A 25,775-nucleotide genomic window follows, 5' to 3' on the forward strand; every position below is an offset into this window, starting at 1 on the left:
CAGTGATGGAGAATCCACCACAACCCTTGGTTCTAATGGTGGTTGTTCTAATGGTTTATTATTCTCACTGTTAAAAATTTACACCTTATTTCTAGTCTGAATTTGTCTAGCTTCAACTTCTAGCCTTTGGATTGTGTTGTACCTTTCTCTGCTAGAGTGAAGAGCCCATTACTAAATATTTGTTCTCCATATAGGTACTTATAGATTGTGATCAAGTCACCCTTTAACCTTCTCTTTGTTATACTCAAGGAGCTCAATCTGTTAAATTTATCACTATAAGGCATGTTTTCCAATCCTTTAATCATTCTCATGGTGGTTCTCTGAATCCTCTCCAATTTATCAAAGTCCATCAGAAAAGGACGCAGTATTACAGCAGTGGGCACACCAGTACCTAATACAGAGGTAAAATAACCTCTCTATTCCTACATGAGATTCCACACTTTTTGCATCCATAGATCAAATTAGCTCATTAGCCACTGGAAGCTCATTTTCAATTGATTATCCTTCATGACCCCCAAATTTTTTCAGAGTCACTGCCTCCTAGGATAGAGTCCCTTCATCCTGTAAGCATGGCCTACATTCTTTGTTTCTAGATGTATATATTTACATTTAGCCATATTAAAATGCATATTGTTTGCTTGTGCCCAGTTTACCAAGTGATCCAGATCACTGTGTATCAGTAACCTGTCCTCTTCATTTACCAGTCCCCCAATTTTTGTGTCACCTGCAAACTACATCAGTGATGAATTCTTACAGGTCATTGATAAAAATGTTAAATAGCGTAGGGCCAAGAACCGATCTCTATTTGATGATGAGCCTCCATTTACAGTTACATTTTGAGACATATGAGTTAGCCAGTTTTTAATCCATTTAATGTGTGCCATGTTAATTTTATATCATTTTAGTTTTTTAATCAAAATGTCTTGTGGTCCCAAGTCAAATGCCTTACAGAAGCCTAAGTATATTGCAACAACACTGTTACTTTTATCAACCAAACTTGCAATCTTATCAGAAAAGATAGAAAATTAGTTTGACAGTCTCTTTTTCCACAGCCTCTTGAAAGTAACTTCTTAACATAGCTTCATGATATTTTTCTTCTTTATTAATCTGGAAGTTTTAAAGATGCTTCATGCAATTAAACATGGAGACAATTTGATAAGCACCCCAAAAGAGGTAGCCTTTTCCATCTTTCTAAAATTAACCTCTTTCATAATGCACTGCCAGTCAGTTTTTTAAATTCCTTTGGCCACATGTGTACAGTGAATATTGAATTAAGGGACCTCATCGGCAATCCGTCAAGGTCGAGGATAATCTCTTTCACAGGTTTTATTTTTAATGGGTCCTTTGGTGACTGAGGAGTCCGATCCTTGAGCCACAGGCTCGTTTTCGTTGGCAGACATTGCAGGTCATGTTGGAAGACAGGGATGGGTCGCAATTGCTGTGTGACTGTTGTCTTTCCTTTCTTTTCGGGTGTTTTTCTGCAACCAGGGCAAGGGGATTTTCCTCAAAAGTGGACGTTCCCTCTCTGACAAGTCTTCACCCGTTATCCCTATCCTGGGCTGCTGTCTCCCAATGTGTGTGGTGTCAATCCCACATCTCTTGATGTTTATCTTGAGGGTGTCTTTAAAGCGTTTCTTTTGGCTTCCTCATTTCCTTTCTCCTTTGGTGAGGTGGGCGTACCGCAGTTGTTTTGGTAAGTGTACATCAGGCATGTGCACACAGTGCCTGCTCCACCCCAGCTGGATAATCAGGGCCTCAACACTGAAGATGTTGGCGTCTGTGAGGACACTGACATTAATGCGACGATCCTCCCACTTTATGTTGGGTATCTTCCAAAAAAAAGTGCTGGTGCTGGCGTTCCAGGTTTTTCAGGTGTTTTTTATAGGTCACTCAAATCTTACAACCGTAGAAGAGAGTTGGGATTACCACCACTTTACAAACTAAAAGTCTACTATATGTTCTGATGATGTGATTGTTGAATACCCGGCCACATGGTCTGCCAAAGGCAAGGCTGGCACAGCAAATTCTGTGCTGAATCTCAATGTCTATGTCTGCCCCCTGTGAGAGATGGCTGCCAAGATAGGCAAAGTATTCTACATTTTCCAGTTATTCTTTGTCTATATACATCTTCCTTGCTGGGTCTGATGATTGACTGGGGACTGGCTGATGGAGAACTTTTGTTTTGCCGATGTTCAGAGTTAGCCCTAGGCTTTTGTAAGCTTCAGAGAAGCAATTAAGGGCTGTTTGAAGAGTGTGCAACTACACCACAATCATCTGCTTACTGGAGTTGGTTTTTTATTGCCAATATTACTTTAGTTCTGGCATGGAGATGAGAAAGGTTGAAGAGGTTGCTGTCAATCCGATATTGGATGACAATGCCCTGTAGTAGACGGTCTTGGGTTAGTGTTTTCATAGCTGCTAAGAAAATGGAGAAAAGGGTGGGTGCCAGTACACAACCTTGTTTTACACCAGTTCGGATGACAAGGGGCTCAGAAGTAGAGCCACTAAACAGGATGGATTCAGTCATCTGGTCATGGAGGAGTCTTACAATGGTGATAATTTTGCTTGGGCAGCCAAACTTTGACATGATTTTCCACAGAGCCTTACGGTTGACAGAGTCGAAGGCTTTGGTCAGATCGATAAAGGCCATATACAGCTCCTGGTGGTGTTCTTGACATTTTTTCTGGATCTTCCTGGCTGTGAAAATCATGTCGGTGGTGCCTCGTGATGGTCTGAAGCCACACTGGGACTCTGGAAGTACTTCCTCTGCAGGAGGGAGCAGGCGATTCAGTAAGATTCTAGCAAGAATCTTTCCAGCGATGGAGAGGATGGCAATGCCTCGATAGTTGCCACAATCAGCCCTGTCTCCCTTTTTGAAAATGGTGACGATGTTAGCATTACGTAAGTCAGCAGGGATTTCTTCGGTGCACCAGATTTTGAGGAGCAGCAAGTGAAACTCGTTAGTATTTCTCCCCCCGCTTTCAGTACTTCAACTGCTATGCCATCGGGACCTGGTGCTTTATTGTTCTTCATTTTTTAAATTGCTTTGCAGACCTCCTCGGGTGTTTGGTGGGTTGCAAGAGTTTCCCAGATTGGGTACTGAGGAATGGAGTCGATGGTGTTGTCAGTCACAGTTGATTCTCGATTTAGAAGCTTTTGGTAGTGTTTCTTCCAGCACTCTTTGATAGATTTGTTATCTTTAAGAAGGATACTACCATCTTCGGAGCTCCGAGGTGTGAGGCCACATGAGCTTGGTCCGTACAGGGTCTTTGTCTCACTAAAAAAAAAAAGGGGGGGGGACACACCTACATTTAGTAAGTATATCAAAATGAACAAAGGTTTAGTGTGAAAAACATTTGATAGAGAGGAGCATGTTGCCCCAGTCCATATTTAATCCATTTATAATGTAAACAATCAATTCCATATTATATTGGCTGTCTTTCACAGCTCTTGAGTAGTGCCTTTGTATCAGGGGAAACAAATTATGTTGTCTGGGATAATAGATGTGAATAAATGATATCAGAATGAGAATGATGTGAAGGAAAAGCCAGTAGTGGCAACAGAATTTTAGTGGCCAAAAAGAGACGGAATTAGTTTATCACTTATTCTGTGATGGCTGTGAACAAGAAACTTCCACTTCAAAGTTCCATTCCATACATGAAATATCCATGCTGCCAATATACTGGAACTGGTATCAGAGAAGTCATAGGGTGTAATAAGTAGAAAGGTAGGGATTCTGATGATGATCCTTCTTGCTATACCCTTCAGTCTCTTTGATAGTTCTACTTGATAAGAACCTAGGAGAAACACAGACCACAATGAACCAAATCCTGCTGGCTTTACAACATAGGTGCACCAGTAATCATACATGTTATAGTTTTCCCCCATATTTCCTATGATTAATTTCTCAGAAAAAACAAACTCATATACCAGAAACTGCAATGAAGTACTGAATATTGCTTTGGTGATAAGGAGTACTTTTTTTTAAAAGGGCGGAGAGGGGAAGGGCAGTCAGTATGATATATTGTTCCATTTAAAAATTGTATTGGGACAAATGAAAATACAATATGCATTGAAACACTCGATCCTGAAAAAATCCACTGAAGTAAAATATTGTAAGCAAAAGCAAGTGATATTCTCACCTTTCCCTGTAGTATACACTTGCATGGTATATAGTCCAAGCCAAACCTCAGGGGGATTGTGTGGGTGGGGTAATTGTAATAACAGCAAAACATAAACCTCAGCCTATGCTAGCTGTCTCATTTCTCTTTTCTGCCGAAAACTGGAAATCACAGGGAAGTGGGGAATTTCCAGCAGAGAAAATGAAAACTAGTCAGAAGAGATTAGCAAATTTCCCCGAGAGATGGGTGCATCCCAAAAAGAGGTTCTACAGAAAATGAGATAGCCAAGAACAGTTTCTTAATAATGCAGGACTTTGACAAATTGCTATCTCCCTCCCCTTTTCTCCATCTTTTTGAGTTAGCTTTTGCTGTGCATGATTTTGTTTAATGAAAGTGAATGTTTTCTTGAAAGTTTTGAGCCTGAAAAGTCATGTAACAGTTTCTAGGAAGAAATTAAACAGTCATTCTAAAATAAAATATGAAATTTTCACACTTCTAAATGAAAAAGATAAGATATTCTTTATCATACTGGTGTGTTTACATTTGTAATTAGTGGTTATTATTTAAATTTCTATTTGATTTTGTTAGATCAAATTTTAGTGACCCAGATTTTTATATCATTTATTCATACAAACATTCTGTATGTATTTTATCAATTACAATGTAATTAGGAGAAAGATAGTATAATTAGAAAAGTGCTGTTTTTAATAGTTTCTAATTACAAGAGAAGTAAATGATTATTCCATAGTCTTTGGTTATAATCATCTGTTCACATGGTGTGATGATTTAGTTGGGCAAAAGTGGCTGCTGCTATACATAAGCATGCTCTCATTTTCTTTAATAATAAATACATATGTTGTGGTGTTCAATTGCCTTGATTTGCAGATGTTTAGTGGGAGGCTCAGAACTATGTACAGTCCATAAAGTGGAGAGGAATTCTAAACAAAGGCAGATTAAATTGGTTTATAACAGTGTTCAAAGTCAATTATTTTCTGAACAGAATTGCCAAAACAGTAGTGTTCTCTTATGCCAAATAATTGTTTTAATACCTCACAATAACCCACAAGGGTTGGTTGCCATCAAATTTGAGGTCAACAAACCTTTGATTACCAAGGAATGTGAGAGAATATACTCAAATGTATGGAATTTTGTAACCTTCAGTGTTAAGAAATGGCACATGGATTGGACATAACTGTTAATGGAAATGTTAATTATGTTTAATGTATTTTTCCTTAGTAGGAAGCTTTAATCTGCTCTTTGTTTTGGGAAAAATAAATGCTTTCCTTGTATCATTACAAAAATCCATCTTCTTCTGGTGCAAAATATTTCAGAAATGTGAAGACAAAGGGGCTCTAGAGAGCTCAAATGAAAATAAGATGTGCTTTTGCCCTGCCACCCTGAAATATACTTGTTTGTACGGTACTCATTTTGCTCTAAAGATACCCGATTTATCACACTCAAGTAGAAAAATTACTTAAGTGAGTTAACTCAAAAAGGCTAATCCTAGTGTCGGCTATGTTCATAGTAGCTGGGAATATTAATTTTGGTTGAAATTGATGAAGCTAGAGGAGCAAGAAAGGACCTGAAATGCAACTTTCAGAATAGCTGTTCGGTGTAAAGACCTTATCTCTGTGTATATCCTCGTTAACAGTGGATATGGAGATAAGGCATGTATTTACAGTTTATTCTACTCAAACCATGATGAAGGATTTTCATGTATCACATGAAACAGTAACTGGTGTCTGTGCAAACCTATGATAATGGTGCATGATAAACAGCATGCTTTAATTCATGAAAGTGACTCCAAAATTTAAATTCTTTTTTTAGAACATTGAATTAGTTAATCACAGTCAGTGATACCAAAGCTATTGAATTGCAATCACAGCTACGTCAGGATCTTAAAGGAGATGCATTTAAAGAGAGTCAATGTGATGAAATTAGAGACATAGTGGGGAGGTTTTTCTGGTGTCCCACCATAATAAATCAAGGTGAGTGGCAATATTAATCTGGAAACTGAGGTCTTTCACATTAGTGAAAATAAACACAAGAGGAGATTTGTATCAGGTGTAGAGGAGAAATAAAGAGATCTAAAGTCACTTGAGAAGCATTTTGGAAATAGTTTTGAAATGGATACATATTGATGGCCCAGAGTCTCCACACACTTTTATAGAAATATACACATTTTCCGGGAGGGAGGGAGAGTGGTCAGGGGATCTGAGTGTAAGAAAATATAAAAGTAAAAAAGAACCTGCTTGGTAGAGCATATGTTGTTGACAAGACTAATATGATATTTAAGCAGGTGAGAGTTAAATATAACCTTCCCAATCAAAATTCTTTTATCATCTACAAATAAGATCTAACATGCTAAAGGATTATGATGCAATTGTTTATTTCTATTCCAATTTATCTATTCCAGTCTGTCAAACTTTATTGTTGAAAAGGGGCAGATGGGATTAATTTCATTAATTTGTTAAGCCCAACTATGTGCTATCTATAATACCGAAGACATGGTTCTTGCACAAAGAACCTTGCAGTCTAAATAGACAGATAATGGAAAATCCACTTGGAGACCCAGAGGGAAGGTTCTGTTTTAATGGTGGTTTGATTTGGTTTTATAATAGCTGAGACACTGAAATTTTACTGACATGGGTTATCATTAATGGGCTTTGCAGAGGCCGTTATGTTAGGAAAATTCCAGGTGTAGGTGGATGGCAAGGAAAGATGCATAAAGATGATGAGAGCATTTATTTTGTATAAGACCTATGGTCCTCAACATCTTATAAATAAGCATTTGAGAAAAATCAGAAGAGAATGTGGGAATTACCTTAGAGAGGCAGAGTAACAAAAATTGTCAAAGCTTCTACCATATAACAACTGGTAAAATTTAATCTTATGAACATAAAGGTGTTGCCCAGGTAGTCTGTCACCCTGAAAATCCTGTCTGATTATTTATTTATTTATTTATTTATTTATGGATAAAATAACATACACTAGAGATGCAGGGTAAAACCTTAACATTCACTTTGTGGGTGTTGATTTCATAATTCCTTTAGGCAGGGACCTTCTTTTCAGTTCTAACCACATTATCAGCATTCAGCAAAGAAATAATAATACAATGAAGTTAAGGGAGTGCTGGGAGTATTAGTTCAAGATTCTATCAGAGCTGCTTGATACAGAGGTAAAAGCATTACCAGCATTGAGACGGCTTGGTTGGAAAACAAAAGAATACGAGAAAACAATAAATTGCTTTAAATTTGCTTTTGATCACCATCTGATAAGTCTGAATTGAGAATTGAAAATACAGTGAGCCATACTTCACTGTGAGATTCTACTCATGGTACTATGAGTTGGAGAGGAGTAGGGAAGAGTATCTATAGGGAAAGATCTATGGAATGATGACTAAGGTGAGAATGGTTACTGAATAGTGTCAGTAAATTAAAAATGTCAGAGCTGTAACAGTACCAATATAACATGTATCGGACATCTTATGTACCTCATTCATCAGTAAACAGTGTATTTAAATAAATGAGGAGGACTAATTATGATTTTTTCCCCTTTCAAGATCTATCCAAGTGAAGTCATGAACTACACAGCTGAGAATATTTGCAAGTGGGCTCTAGAAAACCGAGAGACATTTATACGTTGGTTGAGACCACATGGAGGAAAAAGCCTTCTACTAAACAATGAACTGAAGAAGGGACCAGCACTTTTCTTATTTATACCCTTCAATCCCTTAGCAGAAAGTCATCCTCTTTTAGTTGAAGTAAGTGAGATATATTATTATTTCTTTTTATTGTGGTAGAGCATGCAGGCCCCAGTGCCATTGTGTTGGAACTATACAAACATAGAAAAAGGTCTATACAAGGGGGGTTGCTTCTACTTTGTGCTCCATAAAGATCTAACTTGAAATTGTATGTATTGATACAAGATTGGGTGCCATTTATGTGTTACTTGATGTTCCAGAATAGTGTACATTGCTTATACCGGGTCTGATTCTTCTTTCCCCCACCCCCGCACAGCCCAAAGTTTGTGGTTTTTGAATGCTTAATGGAAACAATTATAGATCCCATTTCTCATGAACAACAGGGAGAGAGGAATGGTTACTAGTGTATATGTTTTTTTCATATTGAATTAATTAAGTGAACCTAATGTTGCCATTGAGAAATTGAAAGGATTTATTATGGTGCCTTCCAATGAAAAAAGTAGTAGTTAAGAACATTGAAACCTATAAATCCCGGGGTGGTCCTTGCTATTATATTTGAAAAACAATATCAGATTATAAAGAAAGATTGATGCAATCAATTTTAATTCATATTCATCATACTTACACACTCTATTCTTACCCTCTTTTTAAAGGGGCCATTTCTGGTCCTTGGAGTGTTTTTTTCAATGGGCTGAAGGACAAGCCATTTTTATTTATGAAAGAATCTTCATTGTAATGCCACTTGTATTTAAAAAGTTAATTGTGACATTGATGTTCGCTGCTGTCTTTGTATTGTCCAAAGTCTTAAGGCATTGTTTCATCTGCTTGAACCCAGTTAACCTTGTTTACATGTAGTAATTTGATCTTAAGTGGCACTTCTGTAGAATTATTGTAAATTACCAGTTTCAAAGTCAGTTTCAATAATATCTAGCCTCAAATTGGGCCTCTAACACTAGAAATGGCTTAGTTAATAATCAAGAGGTGTTTCCTTGAGTTGGCAGAGCATGCTTCCTACTCAAATTTCCTCTTTCCCTTCTCTTTGCTAAAGAAATTAAACCAACATCATTCTAAGATTCTTGCTTTACTGGAATCAGTGATGTATAGTGGTCTGAGCATGGGATTGGGAACTTGGAATGGCTCAGCATTAGTATTAATTCAGTTGGTTCAGTTTTTCTAATGTAAATAACTTGCAGTAATTAAAGTCTAGTGTATCAAATTTTTGTGGGGAGATCTCAATTTGAGTCAAATTTACATTATGGTTTCAGTTGCAATTCTCATTCATTACATAAACAGACATTTATGAAGAGTGTTGAGTTTAAACCATTTTGACTGCAAAGCTGTCATAGCTAATGTATCAAAGTGAAACTGTACATCAAAACTTTTAGTTATCAGCTGTGTTACCCATGCTTCCACAGGCAAATCCATCTTTGGGGGTCATGTCAGAGGTATATGTGAAACAAGGACTCACTTTTTGTGGTCTTGTTGCCAATACACCATTACCATTATTGTCATGAACATATACAAAAGCCAGACATGACAAATTCCACTCCTTCAAGTCTTGCATAAATTTGCTTGCAAACTTCTCAGCAGCATGAATCTATTCCAGTTTATATATCTTTACAATAGCATATTCTGTTTGCACACACAGTGACTGGTAACCCTTGTAATTCCTTGCGTTTACCACAGACTGCAGGATTGGTATAAAGAGGCATCATAGCCAGGAATTTCAAGTCCTGTAGGAGGTAGTCAGCGTATTTTCCAGTTCAGCGGGTACTGTTTGTTTTGTGGGGTGCTGGGCTGTGGGAGCATGATATTATGAAAAGTAATGGGCGAAACCCCCTGAAGTTTGGTTCCAGATCCAAACTTTCTCAAAGTTCAGGTGGACTTCAGCTCTGAGGTTCTTGTTTGGGCCAATTAGAGGTGAAGGAAGGTCCAAGCTGCAAATTGCATGGTTTTCAGATCCAGAGCCCATTAGAGAGAGGGATCGGAGGTGAGAAGTTTTGGTCTGGATCCCAAATTTTACAGTTTGGGAAGGTTCAGACCCACATTTTTTATTCAGCTCTTTTTCTAGTTGTGGGCCTGTGGGATTTCATCAGTTCACAAAAGGCCTTATCTTCCAACTAATTAGCTTTTGTGGTATCTGTTACTAGTTTGTCTCTAATGAGGTCAGTGATTTTCATATTTTCCTTATTGCTTATGGCACATAGCAGTTACTTTGCGTACAAAATCATTTGCAGAGACTGAAGAAGAAGATTGGAAGGGAACTGGAGCGATTCCTATAGCAAACTGTGCTCAATGTAAAGCAGGCTTAATTCAGATGTTTTTTCGGCACAGATAATACACTCTATAATATTAGCCATCATATATTTTGATAAAGTAAAATCAGTACCCCATGTGAATACCCAGTTTCTGATTTATCCTAGTTAAGAGAAATATTTATTTATATCAAAGCATTAAATCAGATACAGGGTCTCCTGGTTACTGTAGCATGACCGTGTGTTAAAGTGGGCATAAGAAGCTACTGTATATTATGCAACTTGTTTACCACAAGGAGAAATGGTTACTGCAGCCAGCAGCCTTTGTGAATTTCATTTGGCTCTGAAACCGTTTGCCTGTAAGGCATTCACACAGCGTGAAGCTGTCAATTCATTGTATGTTAGCAGTGCTCAAAAAACTACAAATTTCTCTGATTAGAGCTGACTGAAATAAGATTTTGTAATGCAAATATGTTTTTTCAGTTTATAAAAAAAAAAAAAAAAAATTCAGGCATCCTCCAACATCTGTTCACATTCTTTAGAATAGGTTACAACATTAAGGAATGAGCCTTTATAGAATCTAATCTGACATTTTCAGGAACTATTAAGTATATAAAAAGAAAAGGCTATGCCAGTTTTTTTTTTTTTTTTAAGAAATCATTATCACAGAAGTTGTCATTGTGGACCACATCTGAGAGATGATCATGTGACCCAGCTTCTCTCATAGTCATAATCTCACAACATCCCCGTGACAACTGCAAGGATTGTTTATATGGAAAAGTACTAGGAGGACAATGTGTAACGCAATACTATGTGGGGGAAACGTAATCACACTGTCTCTTTTTGCTGTTCATTTCATTTCTCCATCCTATCTGTTCTGCTACAATAAACTCATTAGAAATTTAAGAATATTCCAATTTGCAGTTATTTTCAGAATGTGCTTGTTTATAGGAAAGACAAAAAGAGTAGGTGAAAAAGCCCCAGTAACTACTGTAAATGAGGCCCGGCTACTGTGCATATTCTTAATGGCTGTAAAATAAACTCCTACTAGGACACAAGAATTTTCATAATAGGGAATTTTAGTATCATAATGAAGAAAAGTGTAAAAAAACAAATAAAAAAACCCCCAAAACCAAAAACAAACCTCCACTAATTCTGCGGAAATGGAAACCCTGACTTCAGTATAAACTCAGAATACTGTTTGTGAAGGAGAGAACCTTTCATGCCCATATGTTTTCAATTAAGTGGCAATATTGATATCTTTAGTGAAATGAGGACTCAGTTTAGTGACCAAATCCAGAAGTCCATCATTCAAGCAAAACTTCTGTTGAAGTGAGCAGCAGATAATGTTACTATTGAAATAAATGGGAGTTCTGCCCACAGAAGGACAGGAAGCTTTATTCTTATATCAGTAGTTGATTTGACTGGATGACTCTTGTTGTTATGTTCACAATGAGATGTTAAGAATGTCTTGAGCATTATATATTTCGCTTTAATTTATTTTTCATCTTCTTTAAGAAAAACAAAATTTGGGAAAATGGATATATTGTATAATGTGTCAAATAACAGGATTTAGCATCACTGTATAACGTTATTAAAGCCTAACAAGTATGATATAAAGAGGGTTTTGAGCTGACTGTAGAAAAGGAAGATCTTTTTAGTGTTCTTAAGCACATACTATATTTGAGATTTTTTTTTTAATTTAAATTCATAATAAAGCAACAGTGCATCCTATGGCTTTTGGTAAGAAACTAAAATTGAAGGGTAAGAGTTGGCCCTGTGTCTAAAATTCCAGGATTGTACATCTAAAACTAAATATATTTTATGTATTTCAAAAAAATTGGGACAAATATTGTCTGTGTTGATACATGAATGATATATAACTGATCACGTTTCTGTGTAATTTGTTTTTTCTATAGATTACCAAAGTGGCCTTGGAATACAACAACTGTACTAAAAGCCAGGCAGCTGAACCTGTTCTTCAGCACTTTAGAGATGCAAATTCACCAGATTTTGAGTCCATTGTACCACATGCGCGTACACAAGTTGCAGACACTTACTCCATAACAAAGTACCCATGCTGCAACACGGTGGTGCTCCCTCAGTGGCACTCAATCTCTAGGACTCACAATGTCTGTGAGCTTTGTGTCAACCAGACCGTTGGGGTCAAACCAAGTAAAGTCAATGTACCACAGTGTAACTTTTTAGAGATAGAAGCAGCTTTGGACTCTTTCTACCTCAAGGAACATACCTTTTTCCAATTTGTATCAAATACCATAGAATGCAGCAATTTCCTAAGTTTCTATAGTCCTTTTAGCTACTACACTGCATGTTGCAGGACAGTAAATAGGGGTCTGATAAATTTAATTAGTTCTGAAAAGACCATATTTCAGACCCCTAAAGTAGCATTTTCTTCCCATGGGAAGAAAGGTAAGGATGATATCCAACATTCTATTCCTCACATTGAGGATAGGAATTGTTTTACTCCTGACCTTTGCGTTAATGGCACTCACATTACTGGCCTGAGCTGCAGGACCAACAAGACCTTGAATCTCTATCTACTGGATTCAAATTTGTTTTGGATGTATGCAGAGAGACTTGGAGCATCAAGATCTACTCATGTGAAGGAATTTGCTGCCATTGTTGATCTGAAGGAAGAGGCACACTATATCTTGGATCAGAATCAAACACTTATAAAATCTACTCTAGGTATGATATGCAGCAATCTTGTATTCAAAATTTAAAGTAAGCAAATACATTAAATGAAGATAGGATGGAGTTAGTAAAGAATAATAACTTTGAAAAACATGTTATTGACAAAAGCAGGTCAATTTGCAAAGTGAGCCTATGGAAAGCATTCTGGATCTTCATCTGCTTAATAATTAATCAAACAGCAAAGGGTTGTTCTAGGGTATGATAAAAGAATGAATAATTTCACAATCCAGGAATAACTTACTCAGTTCAAGTGGAAATTTTGCCAACCTCAACCTCATAGTATTTGTCGGTGGTTGGACAATAGGTATGTCATCAAACTATAGGAATTTCCCTAAGTGGTCAATCCACAAAACCAGATTGTCAGCAGATTTAAAGAAGTGTACCATAGAAGTGTACCATAGCTCAAATTAAATAACTGCTGATGCCTCAGAGAAAATGTTTAAGATGATTTTAAGATGCGATTATTTGCGTGATTAATCGCACTGTTAAACAATAATAGAATACTATTTATTTAAATATTTTTGGATGTTTTTTACATTTTCAAATATATTGATTTCAATTACAACACAGAATACAAAGTGTATGGTGCTCACTCTATATTTATTTTTGATTACAAATATTTGCACTGTAAAAAACAAAAGCAATAGTATATTTCAGTTCACCTAATATAAGTACTGTAGTGCAATCTCTTTATCATGAAAGTTGAACTTACAAATGTAGAATTATGTACAAAAATAACCTACATTCAAAAATAAAACCTTGTTTAACAGTGTGATTAATCATGATTAACTTTTTTAATCGCAGTTAATTTTTTTTAGTTAATCGCGTGAGTTAACTGCGATTAATCGACAGCCCTAATATAAACCCATCATGGTGACATTTAACTTTAAAAGGGGAATTACCCAAAAATGAGGATGCTTGTTAGTGTGAAATTAAAAGGAGCTGTCACAAGGGTAAATGCCTGCTATTTAAAATCACCATAATAGAGGATCAGACTAAATGTATACCCCGAATCAGAAAAGACAATAAGAGGACCAAAAAAATGCCACCATGGGTAAACAGAAGAGTAAATGAAAGCCGTTTAGAGGCAAAAGAGCATCTTTTAAAATTTGAAAGTCAAAACTTAGTGAAGATAATAGGAAGGAAACAAACTCTGGCAGGTTAAGTGTAAAAGTATAATAAGGCAGGCCAACAAAGAATTTGAGAAGCAACTTGCTAAAAGATGCAAAATCTAACAGTAAGAATTTTGTTAAGTATGTCAGAAGCAGGAAGCCTGACAAACAGGAAGTGGGCCACTAGAAGACCAGACTGTTAAAGGAGCACCCAGGGAAAACAAGGCCATTGAGAGAAGCTAAACAAATTCTTTACATTGGTCTTCACTGTAGAGGATGTGGAGGAGATACCCACTGCAGAACTATTCCTTTTGGTTACAAACCTGAAATACTATCATACAAGAGGTTTTAGAACAAATTGATAAATTAAGCCATAAGAAGTCCCCAGGACCAGATGGTATTCACTCAAGAATTCTGAAGGAACTTGGATATGAAATTGCAGAACTACTAACTGTAGTATGTAACCTGTCACGGAAACAAGCCTCTGTACTGGATGACTGGAAGGTGACTGTAATGTAGCTTTTAAAAAGGCTCCAGAGATAATCTTGCAATTAGGAGCCAGTGAGCCTAAATTCAGTCCTGGGCAAATTGGTGGAAACTATAGTAAAGAACTGAATGATCAGACACATAGATAAGCATGATTTGTTGGGGAAGAATCAACACTGCTTTTGTACAGGGAAGTCATGCCTTACCAATCTATTAGAATTATTTGTGGGTGTCAACAAGCATGTGGATAAGCGTGATTCAGTCAATATGCAGTACTTGGATTTTCAGAGAGTCTTTGACAGGGTTCCTCACCAAAAGTTCTTAAGGAAATTAGTCATGGGATAACATGAATCGGTAACTGGTTAAAAGATAGGAAGCAAAGGGTAGGAATAAATGGTCAGTTTTCACAATGGAAAGAGGTAAGTAGTGGGGTCTCCCAAAGATCTGTGCTGGAACCTGTGCTGTTTAACATATTCATTAATTATTTGGAAAAGGGTGTGAACAGTGAAGTAGCAAAGTTTGCAGATGATACAAAAGTATTTAAGATTGTGAAGCTGACTGTGAAAAGTTCCAGGAGGATCTCACAAAATTGGGTGACCGGGGAACAAACTGGCAGATGAAATTGATGAATGAAATGAAACATTGATAAGTGCAAAGCAATGCACATTGGAAAAAATAATCCCAACTACACGTATATAATGATGGGTTCTATATTAGCTGTTACTGTTGAAGAAAGAGATCTGAATCGTCATGGATAGATTTCTGAAAACTTCAGCACAGTGTGCAGCAGCAGTCAAAAAGGCTAACAGAGTGTTAGTAGCTATTAGGACAGGTATAAGAAAATAAGACAGAAAATATAATGCCACTGTATAAATCCAAGGTGCACATACTGTGTCCAATTCTGGTTGTCCCTCTCAGAAAGGATATAGTGGAACTGGAAAAGGTTCAGAGAAGGGCAACAGAGATGATTAAGAGTATGGAATGGCTTCCATCCAAAGAGAGTCTAAAAAGATAAGGGATGTTCAGCTTAGAAAAGAGACAATTAAGGGGAGATATAACTGAGGTTTATAAAATCATAAATGGTGTGGGGGAAAATGAATAGAGAAGTGTCATTTACTCTTTCCCACAATACAAAAACCAGGGGTCACCCAATGAAATGAATAGGCAACAGGTTTAATACAAACAAGAGGAAGTACTTTTTCACACAACCCACAGTTAGCCATGGAACTCATTGCTGTAGAATCTTGTGATGGCCAAAAGAAAAATTGGGTTAAAAAAAGAACTAGAGAAATTCACGAAGGATAGGTCCATCAACAGCTATTAGCCAACATGGTTACAGATGCAACCCCATGCTCACGGTGACCCTAAACTTCTGACTGCCAGAAACTGGCAGGGAAAGACCCGGGAGGAACTCTCCAAAGTTGCCCTACTGTGTACACTCCCCCTGCAGCCCTGCTATTGGCCACTGTTAGAGACAGGATACTGGGCTAGATAGATCATTGGTCTGATCCAGTATGGCAGTTGTTATGTTCTTGTGTGCACATACTTTTGTCAGAATGAATTTATGAAGACAGAGATATGAGGTGTATTTAGTCAAATTATGTTACCTTTGTTTTTCTAACTGTATTTGAAACCATTTCTAAATTAACTTAGTAATTTGGGTTTTTTTCTGCCATTAGATACTTTTTTCCAGACTAGTACACGCTTATTTCCAAAACTACATGTGTGCAGTCATTTGCTCAGAAGAGCATGTGAATTACATTCCTAACCTGCATGTCCAGTTATTTGAAAGTCACACACAAGATATATAACTAGCCTTTTACACATGAAAATACCCACTTTGCATACCAGTCTGGTTAATTTCTTGCAAAAATTAAGTGCACCTTTTGGGCATGAAATTGCAAGCATACAGTTTTGAAAATCATGGCTTTAATTCGGGCAGTGTTAAAAGGGAAGAGGCAAATTCATGTAAAAATCAGCCTTGTAATGTAGGCAGTGGTGAATGGGAAGAGAGGCAAATTCATGTGTGTTCATAATTGAGTATTAAAATAAGTTGCTCAGATAGGTGTATTTACATTGTTCTTGCATCATTTCTTGCCCTGGGCCAGTTGTATAGTTACATTTTGCAGCAGAAATTGAAAAATAACTTAAGCAAATACCTCAGTGACTAAGATATTTAAAAACAAAAACAAAAATGCAACTCCCATATTCCTTCCATACTCCTTAAGTAGAGTAGCTATTTTTAAACACAGATTAACTTGCAGTTAGAAGCTAATTACAGTAATAGATCTAACTGTTGGCCCAATGAGAAACTTTACAGATTGTTTCTAAAAAAATATCACGAGCACTTAATACAGTTAAAAAGACAGACCTCATCTTTTTTGTTTCTTAAGTACACCACAGCTAAAAACATCCCATAGTCTTTCAAAATCTAGTTGCTCTAAAAAACATGGAGCTTTGGTTTGGTCTTGATTTTCATGAATGTTGAGTTAAAATTTTAAAAATAAGGTTGAATTTACTATTATATGCAAATGCACCTGTTCAGGTACCTATAATTTGCTTTTCCTGTTCACTTTGGTCATTAATTTAATCCTGATTTTGTTTAGTTTTCATGCTAGTGTTCTCAATATAGAAAATTTCCAAATGACTAAATTATTATTTGAGTATCATCTGGCATTGTATAATGCGAGTTTCAGTTCTTGAATGTACTTGGCATCATAAAGTACATAGCAGAATTATGGCCTGGATCTAAATTGAACAGGAAATATAGTTTTGACATTATAACACGTGATAGAAAATGAAGTCTCAAGGCAGTGTAGATGAGTGGTGTTTTATTTTAATATCTATCTTTGGTGGGTTATTGTTCAAAGTTGTCTGAGAAGAAGTGAGTTTTATGGAAAGAGAGTTGTATGGGGGGAATGTGGTCATTTGACACACACAAGAGAGGAGACTGTTTCAAGCACATAGGCATGAAAGATGACTAGGGGGGAAGGATATAAAAGAAGTAATTAGAAGAGGGACTTGGGCAGAGCAAAGGAGAGTGGGAGGGAAAGTAGGAAGAAATAAGAGCATAGATATAAGTAGGAGTGGAATCGTGCAGAGTCTTGAAGAGGAGCACTGGAAACTTGAACTTGGCGCAGAATGTGAAGGAAAGCCAGTGAAAGGATTCTAATTGGGACTGACCATGTGGTCTGATCACAGAAGAGGAAATTTGTATTGCAGCATTTTGGATAGACTAGAGCAGCGTTCTCAACCGGGGTCTGTGGCCCCCTGGAGGCCCATGAGCCCTTTCAGGGAGTCCATGGGGCCCCACGGCTGAAACCCAGTGCCCCGAACCCTGGCACCCCCCTGCGGGGCTGAAGCCGGGAGTGGCGTGAGGCTGAAGCTGGCACCTCCTCCCCCCTCCCACCCCCCCCAAGCCAGGAGTGGTGCAGAGCTGAAGCCGGCAGTTTCCCCCCGCCCCCAAGGCTGGGAATGGCGCGGGGCTGAAGCCGATGGTACACCCCCCAGCCCGCACTGGGAGTGGCGCGGGGCTGAAGCCAGGAGCCCCAGTGCCCCTCCTCCCCCTGCCTGAAGCTGGGAGCCATGCAGGACTGAAGCCCTGAGTCCATGGGCAGAGTTGGGGGGCACAAGGGTGTTGCCCCCCCCAAACTGCAGTGCCTTACCCAGAGTGAGGCAGTCCGGGGGCAGCTCCATGTCCTACCTTCTCCTCTCCCCCAGTCCACCTCAGGCCTAGCTCTCTGGCCAGATTGGTGGGAAACCAGAGCTAGGCAGTGCAGGGCAGCTGCTCCTCTGGTGGCACCATGGAGCGGGCAGCCGTGGCTTTCCCTCGTCTGCTGCTGGTGCCCAGGGTTGTGGCTGCTCCTCAGCTCCCAACCCCCTTTGACTGCTCACGCAGCTGGTAAAAGCTGTCTAGGTGGGAGGACCCGACCCTGGGGCCTGCAGAGCCCTCAGGGAGCAGCCACCGCAGGGGAGCCCTCCTGGCACACAGACCCTAGCTATCCTTCTCCCTGCTCCCTGAGCTACACCCCTCACTGCACACAGCCCCTAGATATCCCCTGCGTGCACCCTAAGCTACCCTCTGCCCACATACAGTCCCTAGCTATCCACTCCCTGAGCTACACCCCTCACTGCACACAGCCCCTAGATACCCCCTGCCTGCACCCTGAGCGGTTTTCAAACTTTTTGAGCTGAGTCCCACCTTTGAGTTATATTTTTTGGTTGCGGCTCCTCACAACCCAGACAGGCGGGTGGTCTGCTGAGGAGAGTTGGGATGGAGGTGGCTCTCTCTCCCTGGACCCCGCTGTGCGGAGCTGGTCCGAGCCCTGCCAACCCTTGACCCCCCCCCCCAAAAGAAAAAAAAATTGAAGTCAAACTATGCCTATGCCCAAGGATCCCCCCTCCCTGGCCCAGAGCCCTGAGTCCTGCTGGGCTCTGGAGTTTTTATAGTATGTTGAGGGAGGCCTCAACAAGAAAAAGGTTGAGAACCCCTCAACTAGAGTAAGAGCAAGGTAAAAAGCAATGACACCAGTGAAGAGAAGGTTGTAGTAATCAAGGCAAAAGATAACCCAAGGCAGTTTTCTGCATTCTGTTGCCATGTGAATGATCGTTAATCAGAAACTGAGGTAAAACTACAGAAATAATATTTAGGGCTTGTAAACTAGACTTGTATTTTTCTTTTATGCCATAAGTCAGTTTGTCTTCTGAAACCCAAAGTAAAAATAGGCAGCCTAGATATTACAGATATAATGAAGCTGGAATAACCTTCTCAATGTCCTTCTTTCATTTTAGAGAACTTCATTCAAAACTTCAGCATTCTCTACAGTCCCTTGAAAAGGCATCTTGTTGGTGACTCTTCAGTTCATCTTCCTGCACAGCACATAATCACCGAAGTGACTACTACCACCTTTCGTGATGTGGTGGTTTTGAGTGAAAAGGTACAGCTCATTACTGCAGTTACATCGAGGGATTAATCACATTTTGAAGAATAGGATTGCGGAATTCAGTCTTCTGAATTTTCATTGTTTAAAACTAAAGGGTCTCCTCCTCTCCCATCCATGCAGTTACACTAATTGTGTACATAATTTTAAACAAGGGCACTCCATGAAAGTTGTACTTCACAGTCATTTAAATTTAGGAGACCACTCTGATGGCACAAAGCAGCCAGAAAATCAGCCAAACCAGTTCCCTGAAGACACCCACCCTCTGCCTTCCTGTGCTGTGTGTATTTGTCATAGCTGTGGTTTAGCCTTTTGTATTCTTATTTGCTAAATGTGGTTGAATTACATATATAATTGTGGGGATGGAGAAGTCCTGCTTTGCCCTTGTTTTCATGGTGGCAATTCTTAACAAATTAAGTAGAGTTTGAGACTCAAAGTCAATAACAGGTCCCAAGCCTACTCAGTCTTGAATGGAATTGGAGATATGTATGATGAACATTGCTTTTATGAACCAGTTAAGGTTGTAGAGATTGTGCTGGTTGCAGAGGGAGCCACTTGCTGTCTTACTGGAACTAAGGTACAAAATAGTGAATAAAAGTGATTGGGAAGTAACTATAACAGAGAAAATTGAAGGTTGTAAAACAAAGAAACAAAAATCCCAACAAAAAGTAGTACTTTAAAAGCATACATCACAAAAATCCATAATAAAAAGCTTTTTGATTTCATGATGTGAAATTTTTTGATATACAGTGTAATTTTGAAGGGTGCCTAAAGTACTTTATATAATTTGATTATTTAAACGTGTGACTGAATTTGGACTAATATTCTTTGGCTACTAGGATAGCAGAGAATGAATGAATGTGCAATATTCAATTTCCTGTGTCCCCAGTGCCTAGTGTGCTAGCTGCAGGAAAACTGCTTAGTTCTCTAGAGTTCCCCAGAGATTTTATATTTAAAATGTACAATGACCATTATTTAAATGGGAATGAAAGGCTGGTCTTGGAATCTGAGTATCTGTGAATTTGAGAAAACCTGTCCAACCCTTCCTTCATGGGCCCTGGGGTTAACAGGACTGCCTGCATTTCCCTCAACATGTTCATAATACTTGCAGCTCTGAATTAAAATAATGACTATAATCAAATCTCATGCTTCAGGGCTTCAGCCAATTGCCTGCAGCAGTCAAGAAGGATTTTTTCCCCCTCTGCATGATGTATTCATTGGCAGAGAGGGAGATTTTCTTCATCTGAAGCAGCAGAGATTCCCCACAGTAGGGGACAAGACAGTGGACGGGGGGTGGACCAGTATATGCCTGGCTGGTGTATCTTGCTCACATGCTCATAGTCATACTAATTGCCAGATTTGGGATTCGGAAGGAAATTTCCCATAAGTCACATTAGCTGGAACCTTGGGGGTTTTCGCCTTCCTCTCCAGCATGGTGCTGGTTCACCTGCTGGAGTCATCTGGGCATAATCATTGCTCAGGCCTTGGACACTGGGGGCACCTTGACTCTCTTGTTCTCTGCCTGTGGTGCACGGTTTAGTTTCCTGAAGATTGAAGAACTTTAGTGTAACTAAAATCTTTGAGTTCAGCACAGGAGTATCGGAGTGAAATTTAATATCCTGTGATATACAGGAGGTCAGACTAGGTGATCTAATGGTCCCTTCTGGCCTTAAATTGTTTGAAACTATGAAAGAACAATCATGAGACCTATAAGATACTTTGATACTCTATTTGCATTTAGTGGAAACCAAGTAATCCTGTTTGGTCATTTTTCTGGTTTTGAACATTAAAGGAAGGATGGTTTATGGATGACTGCTAGATGACATGAAGTGAGCACAGAGCCACATATGTTTTGTTGGTGCATCAGTATAACAGTATAGAGTGGCTATGTTGTCAGTGCCATCCAAGAGTCAGATTGCTCGTTCCATTTTAGTGATTGGTCCCAATTCACCTCAGTGCTATAGATGATCTTGGTGCAGAGAATGATGAGGGATTAAAGATGGTTTTATGTCACCTTTGTATCTCCCTGATGGTGGGGCCATCATGGGCTGGTTGAGCTCCCAACAGAGGTTGGCGCCCAGAAGACTTGCACCTGGCTGCCAGTTGTAACCCAGGCCATATCTCCTTTTCCCAGGCTATGCTATCAACATGCCCCCTGCATCAGGGATTCCTGCTGGGTGTGGCACCGAGCCATTATATCAACCTTGCACTTGCTGAGGATACCCCTCATATTGAGAAAATTTCCCCATGGGCCCTACAACAGTTTTCTTCTTTCTTTTTGCTTCAGGAGCTGCAGGGCACCAATGAGTTGGGCCCATTGCTTGGTTGACAGGGGGTGTAGAAAAATGAGGTTACATTTTCTTTTGTTTTTAAATAGCTCAAATGTTTTGTTTAACCCAGTGATTACTATTTCTGCTTTATGTAAACAAACCCCAGTTGCTAACTGAATTTCTCTTCCCTCTTCTCCCCCCCCCTCCACCTCCAGGATGTCTTGCTGCTCTATTATGCGCAATGGTGTGGATTCTGTGCTTCTCTTAATCACATCTTTATCCAACTAGCGCGACTTCTGCCTCCAAATAACTTCACTGTGGCGAGGTAAAAGAATCTATCCTCATTTTCCACAGTATTTTTAACTATACTGTTGTGACTACTTAGACTTCCAGACATGCATATATGGATATTTTGTAGCTTGTAAAGTTGATATAATGCCATTAATTTCCACTAATTTATGTTTAATTTTAAATTAAGATTGCATGTCTGTCAAATTAGATACAAGTCCCATGAATTTGTTATAAGCAGTGTATTATAACATTACATAAGTTTAGAATATTACTATTAGATTCCAATTTAGTCTATTTACTCAAAATTGAGTTGAGTGAGCTCATCAGCTCAGAGGAAAAATATATGTAAAGAGAAGAAAGAAAAAATGTATACTGTACTTTGGGTAGATGCTTTCTCTCTCCTTTGTATGTACATTTTGTTTTCATGTAAGTAGTGCTAAAAGGTTTAGCACAGGGTGGTGGTTGGATTGCTGTCCTCCTAGGTTTTTTTGCACTTTTAAATAAAGTGATTTTTTTATCTAGTACACAGTTCGTGATAGACTGCAAAACACAGAACCTGGTAAATCATGGGCAGCAAGAGTGCAAACTTTTTCACACCACTCCTCCAAAAGCTGTAGCAAAACCATGTGCAATATTATATTGTATTATTTGAGAAATAATATGGGATTATGAATCCAAGGCTATATTGTGCAAGGAGCAAGACTTTTGAGTGCTTAGCAGTGCCACCTTGGCATTCCCTTACTGCCATGTCTTTTACATCAGCACTTGCAAACTCTTCTTGAGTTGCATCTTTTGTCATTTCACTGTGGCTGAAATTCACTTTGACCAAGGGCCAGCCTGAGGCCTATTTATCACATAAGCCCAATTTTTAAGACTTTAAGTGGGAACCTATCATTTATGCTGGGACAAATTACACTCTCAATAAGTAATCTATATCAGGGGTTCACAAACTTATTTGATTGGGCCCCGCTTCTTTGTGTCTGTAGTTGTTTACACACATGTCCCCTCCCATGAGTACATATACTGCCACCCAGCTCTGAAGGCAGAGTAGAGAGCAACGGCTGCTGGCTGGGCACCCAGCTCTGAAGGCAGCACCACGCCAGCAGCAGCACAGAAGTTAGAGTGGCAATGTGAAAAATGATATTTGAGCTCCAGCTGCCCCCTTTATTCCTGCGTTCCAGGTGTGCGTGGCCCTTGTGTGTGAGCCCCAGCCACTTGGGGCTGACAGCCAGACCTCTTTTAAAAAAAAAAAAAAGGCACGCAGCTCGTGCCTCCCTTGACATTTTCCTTTGCCTCCCTTGGAAGGCCTGCCCCATAGATTGAGAACCACTGATCTATACAATACTTCATCCAAGTTTTGCCATTCCCTCTTACTGATAATATTTAACCTGTTGCACCATACATAGCTTAGGCTAATAATGGAGCAAGAACGTCTTCAATGGTCTGACAACCAGCTAGCTATATAGTTTTTTTAATTAACTATAAGAAAAAAATTAGTATTAGAAAAAAATCCTTTTATTTAATTTTTAAAATGGCACATTTATCTCCTTTATCTTATTTTAATGAGCTGTTAAAGCAGTCCTAAAACCTGCTTTTCTAAGTAAATACAAAATTTCACTCTCAGTCTTGGCACCAGCTTCCCTTGAGCTTTGATTGCTGAATTTCAGTTTTATTGCAGGGCCTATTCTGTTTCTGTTCCCATCTTCTCTCTCATTCCCAGAGGTAGTGGAGTGGTTACTTGTGCTACTCTCCACATTCTTTTCCTTTCCTGCACAGGAGTCAGATGGTTCTGATTAACTGTAACAGAATCCACCTCCTGGTTTAAAAGTAGGTACAACATAATACAAACATAATATACCACTGTTATTAAAGTGCAAGCACACAAAAACAAATGTGGGGGGGGGGGGTTAGAAAGGGAAATAAAGGGATTGGACAAATTTCATTGGGGAGCAAGTTCCATGTTGTAGGGCCCACTGCCACAAAAACAGTCTCATGCCTCCTGCTATTTAAGCTTCCCATCAGTCAGTAAAAGGGCTAGTCTACATGCATTTTTTTGTACTACTTCAACAATATCAGTTTCTAAACCATTATAGTTAAAACGGTACAAAAACTCTGCATGGACAAGCCCCAAGGCTCAACGAGTAAGTCTTCAGTGTAGCCAGAGCCAACACAGTTAAGACTTTAAAAAAAACAGCACTGCTAATTTAAAGTCAACCTGCTGTAATAATAAACAACTATAGATTATTGACAATCTGTTCCCATCTGTAAGATGGTGCTCTCCTATTATAATGGATGAAACTCAAAAGTCTCAATGTTGTCCAGAGCACACTAAACTTGTGGTGTCCTGGAATAAGTGATAAATAGTTGTGTATAAGCATACAGCTGAATGGATGCTTGCTGTGATGAGCCATATGAGGTGTTTCCTATTCTGAGGTCTGAAAATCTCTCTCTCATATTGTTGTTTATAATGGGAAATCTGGTTTTCTGGGAATCAAGATAAAGGTTTTTTTAATTAATTGCTGTGTTACTAATTTACTTTATGAACAGTGAGGATATACCAAATGTCTTTCCATATTTTTCCCAAGACAAAATGTAGCTGACACCATACATCCTACACAGTTGCAAAATAGAAAATTTCTAATGATGGCTTTCTTTCCACTTACCATTGTATAAATCAGGGGTTCTCAAACTTATTTGATTGGGCCCCCCTTCTTTGTTCCTGTAGTCGTTTACACACTATCCCCCCCAAAAGTTCAGATACTGCCACCCAGCTCTGAAGGCAGAGTGGAGAGCAGTGGCTGCTGACTGGACACCCAGCTCTGAAGGCAGCGCTGCGCCAGCAGCAGCAACACAGAAGTAGGGGTGGCGATGTGAAAAATGATATTTGTCAATATCACTTTTCACAGCAGACTTATCACTCCATTGCCACACTTACTTCTGCGCTACTGCTGCCACCCTGGGCTAACAGTCAGACCCCCACCACCTTCAGGTGAGGGATTGGGGTCCAGGGTGTGGGGGAAGAGTCCGAGCCTGGGTGGCAGAGCTCCAGCTGTCTCCTTTATCCTCACCTCCCGGGTGTGCACAGCCCTTCTGCAGGGCTGACAGTCAGAGCTCTTTCCCCCCCCTCCCCAAAAGCACACAGCTCACGCCTCCTTTGATATATTCCCATGCCTCACTTGGAAGGCCTGCCCCATAATTTGAGAACCGGTGGTATAAATGATTGAAACTGCAGCCAATGGTTGTCAGATCAGCATGTCTCAAAACAAGAGTTCTTCCCAGTACACATAGTAAGTGGCAATGATTAGTCCAGGTTTAATTAATTACTGAATAAGAAAATTGCGAATATTTATACTAATTTCATTTTCTGGCAGGAAAATATCAGCTAGAGATCTGTTATGACAATTAGCTAAACTGGGATTAGTTGTCTTGAGTATTATGTGTAACTCTTCTAATTTGTCTTCACCATGTTTCTTGTGTCAGAATACATTTAGGCATATTTTCTCTTGTGACTTCTAATCCCCCTCTAAAATAAAAAACAAAACAAACCAGATATTTCGGAAGCAAAAGTAATAGATGGAATGTTCAGCTGCATCTTTATCAGTTTATTTTTTCTTTTTGTTTCGTTTTTAACAGAATTGATGTCACTCGAAATGACCTTCCATGGGAATTTATGACGGATCGTCTCCCAACCATTTTGTTTTTTCCTTATAACAGGTAATGTCATTTCTTTCTCTTACATTTTTTTTTTCCCATTTCTTGGAGTTTGAAAAATGAATCTGGTTACATGCCTAAGAGGAGAGGAAAGCCAAACAGCAATTCATTACCATGTATTTATCATTATTACCAATGCACTTTCTAAAATAGACATGTGGACAAATGATG

General features: G+C 39.0%; 1 protein-coding gene across 1 annotated transcript in view; it reads left to right on the forward strand.

The window, feature by feature from the left end:
* Positions 1-25,775, forward strand: part of TXNDC11 (thioredoxin domain containing 11) — a 102,328-nt gene that overhangs the window by 64,254 nt on the left and 12,299 nt on the right. The window contains exons 7-11 of the mRNA XM_026650646.2: positions 7,684-7,884; positions 11,999-12,788; positions 19,184-19,329; positions 21,818-21,927; positions 25,527-25,607. Coding sequence (XP_026506431.1) covers positions 7,684-7,884; positions 11,999-12,788; positions 19,184-19,329; positions 21,818-21,927; positions 25,527-25,607 — 1,328 coding nt within the window. The remainder of the gene's footprint in view (positions 1-7,683; positions 7,885-11,998; positions 12,789-19,183; positions 19,330-21,817; positions 21,928-25,526; positions 25,608-25,775) is intronic.

Source organism: Terrapene carolina, unplaced genomic scaffold (assembly GCF_002925995.2).
Source record: "Terrapene carolina triunguis isolate 2854851 unplaced genomic scaffold, T_m_triunguis-2.0 Scaffold93, whole genome shotgun sequence".
Classification (NCBI taxonomy): domain Eukaryota; kingdom Metazoa; phylum Chordata; order Testudines; family Emydidae; genus Terrapene; species Terrapene triunguis.